Here is a 919-nt window from a genome sequence, read left to right as displayed (position 1 = left end):
CAGTGTGTTGTGTAGTCTGGACTGACAGCAGTGTGTTGTGTAGTCTGGACTGACAGCAGTGTGTTGTGTAGTCTGGACTGACAGCAGTGTGTTGTGTAGTCTGGACTGACAGCAGTGTGTTTGAACCATCAGGTCAGTCCATGTATGGTCTGAGCCACTCCAAGCCTCGGCGCCTACAGTGGACGTGGCTGGGTCACGCTGAGCTTCAGTTTGGCAGCTGGACGCTGGACGTGTCTACACTGCAGATGTTTGTCCTGCTGCACTTCAACAGTCAGGAGGTACCACACACAGCTGCTCTGGCTTCATTCCACTGGTTTGTGTACTGGTTCTGAGCTGTGTTCTGCTGGTTGTAGGAGCTGAAGGTGGAAGCTCTGCTGCAGAAGACGGGCTTATCTTCTGTGGTCCTGCTGCACGCTCTTCAGCCACTCATCAGTGAGGGAGGACCACTGACCTGCAGCTCACCAGCAGAGCCCATCCAAGGTCCCTGCTCCCTGACTCGTCTGGTTGAGTGTAGACTTCCTGTTTGACTCATCCCTGTCTCCTGCAGGTGTGCTGCAGCTGAACCAGCAGGTGGTCTCCCACAGCCGGCAGGGTGTTCCAGCGTCAGTGCGACTTCTGCCCAGACAGACCTACCTGAACGTGGACGAGGACGCAGCCAGAACCCTGGAGAGGAAGAGGAACATCATCTACTGCCTGATCGTTCACATTATGAAGCAGGAGAAGGAGATGCACATCGATAACCTGCTTTTCAAGGTGACACTCTGGAGCTCCTGGGTCACAGTATCTGTGTTTCCATTACAAATGTGTGCAAAACTTTGTCGATTTTCTGTTAATGTTGAAAAAAACAGTTTCACAACTGCAGTGTTTCCATTAAGTAAGAAATGTTCTTAAAGTCACGTGAATACGTTTGTTCTCATGA

The 919-nt window shown here is 51.5% G+C and overlaps 1 protein-coding gene across 1 annotated transcript in view; it reads left to right on the top strand.

Annotated features, from left to right (window-relative positions):
* Positions 1-919, top strand: part of LOC106531466 (cullin-9) — a gene marked incomplete at its 5' end in the record, with an annotated part of 64,270 nt that overhangs the window by 40,367 nt on the left and 22,984 nt on the right. Inside the window, 3 exon segments of the mRNA XM_014027340.1 lie at positions 133-278; positions 354-480; positions 548-753. Of these exon segments, the coding sequence (XP_013882794.1) occupies positions 133-278; positions 354-480; positions 548-753 (479 nt within the window).

The sequence above is a fragment of the Austrofundulus limnaeus genome, unplaced genomic scaffold, assembly GCF_001266775.1.
Source record: "Austrofundulus limnaeus strain Quisiro unplaced genomic scaffold, Austrofundulus_limnaeus-1.0 Scaffold638, whole genome shotgun sequence".
NCBI lineage: Eukaryota > Metazoa > Chordata > Actinopteri > Cyprinodontiformes > Rivulidae > Austrofundulus > Austrofundulus limnaeus.
This window is presented reverse-complemented; position numbering and strand designations above follow the sequence as displayed.